The sequence below is a fragment of the Sinocyclocheilus grahami genome, unplaced genomic scaffold (assembly GCF_001515645.1).
Source record: "Sinocyclocheilus grahami isolate Dianchi unplaced genomic scaffold, SAMN03320097.WGS_v1.1 scaffold2848.1, whole genome shotgun sequence".
Classification (NCBI taxonomy): Eukaryota; Metazoa; Chordata; class Actinopteri; order Cypriniformes; family Cyprinidae; genus Sinocyclocheilus; species Sinocyclocheilus grahami.
This window is the reverse complement of record NW_015508023.1, coordinates 31,668-33,477: the sequence shown is the minus strand read 5'-3', so window position 1 is coordinate 33,477 and position 1,810 is coordinate 31,668. Positions and strand designations below refer to the sequence as shown.

Sequence of the window (1,810 nt, the reverse complement as noted above, 5' to 3'; positions counted from 1 at the left end):
TATTTTCAGTTGAGACAGCTCAAACCTGCATTTTAGTCTGGGACTGGCTTAAGCCTTGTCTGTGAAACGCAGACATCTTAAATAAGCCCTGGTTATTTCTGATGCGATTTAATTTTAAGTTTACAATCTATTTCTGATCAAAGCTTTAATAGCTTCAAAGCTTCATATCATAGGCTTGAGGACAGAGGAGTGGGGAAATTAGGAAGCATTATTCTGAGTAATGAGAATCTAGAGAACTAATCTTGAGGAACATGACTTCACAAGCAAAAGAAGCACCTTTTTGTTGATCTCTGGGTAGCGTGTTCCACTGTAGGGAATCTTCTGCTCGATCACTCGACCCGTCAGTGTGTTGCAGCCCTTCAGCTCACACAGTTTGTCATAGATCTTCATCATCTGAGACCACACAAAGAACATTAAAGATCCGAGAACTTATTGAGAACTTACCGAGAACGAGAACTTATAACACCTGATAAAATCTCATTACTTCAAAGTCAGTTGATTGTATCAAAATGGTTTGATTTACTATGACAACACACCGTAACTTCCAGAACTTTGTCCATATAGAACTATTTAATTAACTGAACCAAATCAGGAATGATACCGCAGGAATGAAGAGACTTACCTTGCGTTTGAGCTTGTGCTCCTGAATATAACTGGAGTCCTCCTTCTCCAGATCGTCTATACTCAGCTCCCGCTCCTGCAGCCGCCGGATCTCCTCATTATACACCTTCAACAGGTTTTCCAGGTATGCGATCTGAAACAGAACATGAGACACACACAAATTACAATGCACATGAATATATAGTCAGTCAAAATCTCTCAGCTCATTTCAGTGTCCACAAGTATAAAGCACAACTGTAGCATTTTAAAGAAGTACATTCCAAACATTTTATTCATTAAAAATATCTTTAACATGAACAAATAAACCTTTTGGTACAGATCTAGCACAAACAGATATTTGTAAGTCTTGATATATTCTGCAGAAGCCTACTTATACACTGTAAAAAAAATACATATTCATTTTTTGCAAGTGTTTAACCTGTATTTTGCACTTCTTTGCATTGTGTTTTATGATTAATGGAAATGTCTGTTAAATTACTGGATAATATCCTGGCAGAACATTACCAGTTAATTTTCTGTAGTTTACTTGTTTATTTTTAAATGTATATACAATGTATACTGGCAGTTTGTACAATAAAACACTTTTATGGCCAGAAGTCATCGCTTTCAAATAGGAATATCCCACACCCCACTTTAAATGAAACACAGCATCCAAACTCTTTACTGATTTTTTAAAAAATCCCTATGGATAAACTACAAGTAATTTCCATCCCTATGGAAAATTACTGGAACCAAAGCTTTTGAAATCCAATAGCGTTGAATCCACTGTCAAATCAACCTTCTCAACATATAAATTCAGTGGATTGCTCGAATACCTGTCTCCTTGAAGCCCTTTTCGTTTTCTTAGTTTCCTCACCAGCCTCTTGCTTTTCCTCTTCTTCTTTAACTTGCTCCTCCTCCTTTAAATTTGTCCCGTTGCTCTTTTGCTCAGGTTTTGTCTGGGAGGGGACAGACTGTAGGGAGCTCCTTTTCCGAGCTGTGTGCTGTTTAAGAACGGTGCAGAGTTCATTAATGTAGACGAAGGTTTTGCCAGTGTTGGCCTGGGCTCGTGTGAGGCAGCGGCCCAGAGTGTTACGAAACTCCACCGACGTCAGGAAGGTCGGCAGGGCCTTAGAGTATCTGGTCTGGAGGTAGGTCACGACCTCGGGATGGTCTTGAGAGTATTTGGAGCAATGGTCCACAAACTGGA

At 39.2% G+C, this 1,810-nt stretch overlaps 1 protein-coding gene across 1 annotated transcript in view; it reads right to left on the bottom strand.

Moving 5' to 3' along the window:
- Positions 1-213: 213 nt before the first annotated feature.
- The window catches only part of LOC107575738 (death domain-associated protein 6-like), an 8,214-nt gene continuing 6,617 nt past the window's right edge, over positions 214-1,810 (bottom strand). Inside the window, exons 4-6 of the mRNA XM_016262080.1 lie at positions 1,437-1,805; positions 623-754; positions 214-393 (exon numbers count right to left, since the gene is read on the bottom strand). Of these exons, the coding sequence (XP_016117566.1) occupies positions 229-393; positions 623-754; positions 1,437-1,805 (666 nt within the window). The 3' untranslated portion in view covers positions 214-228. The remainder of the gene's footprint in view (positions 394-622; positions 755-1,436; positions 1,806-1,810) is intronic.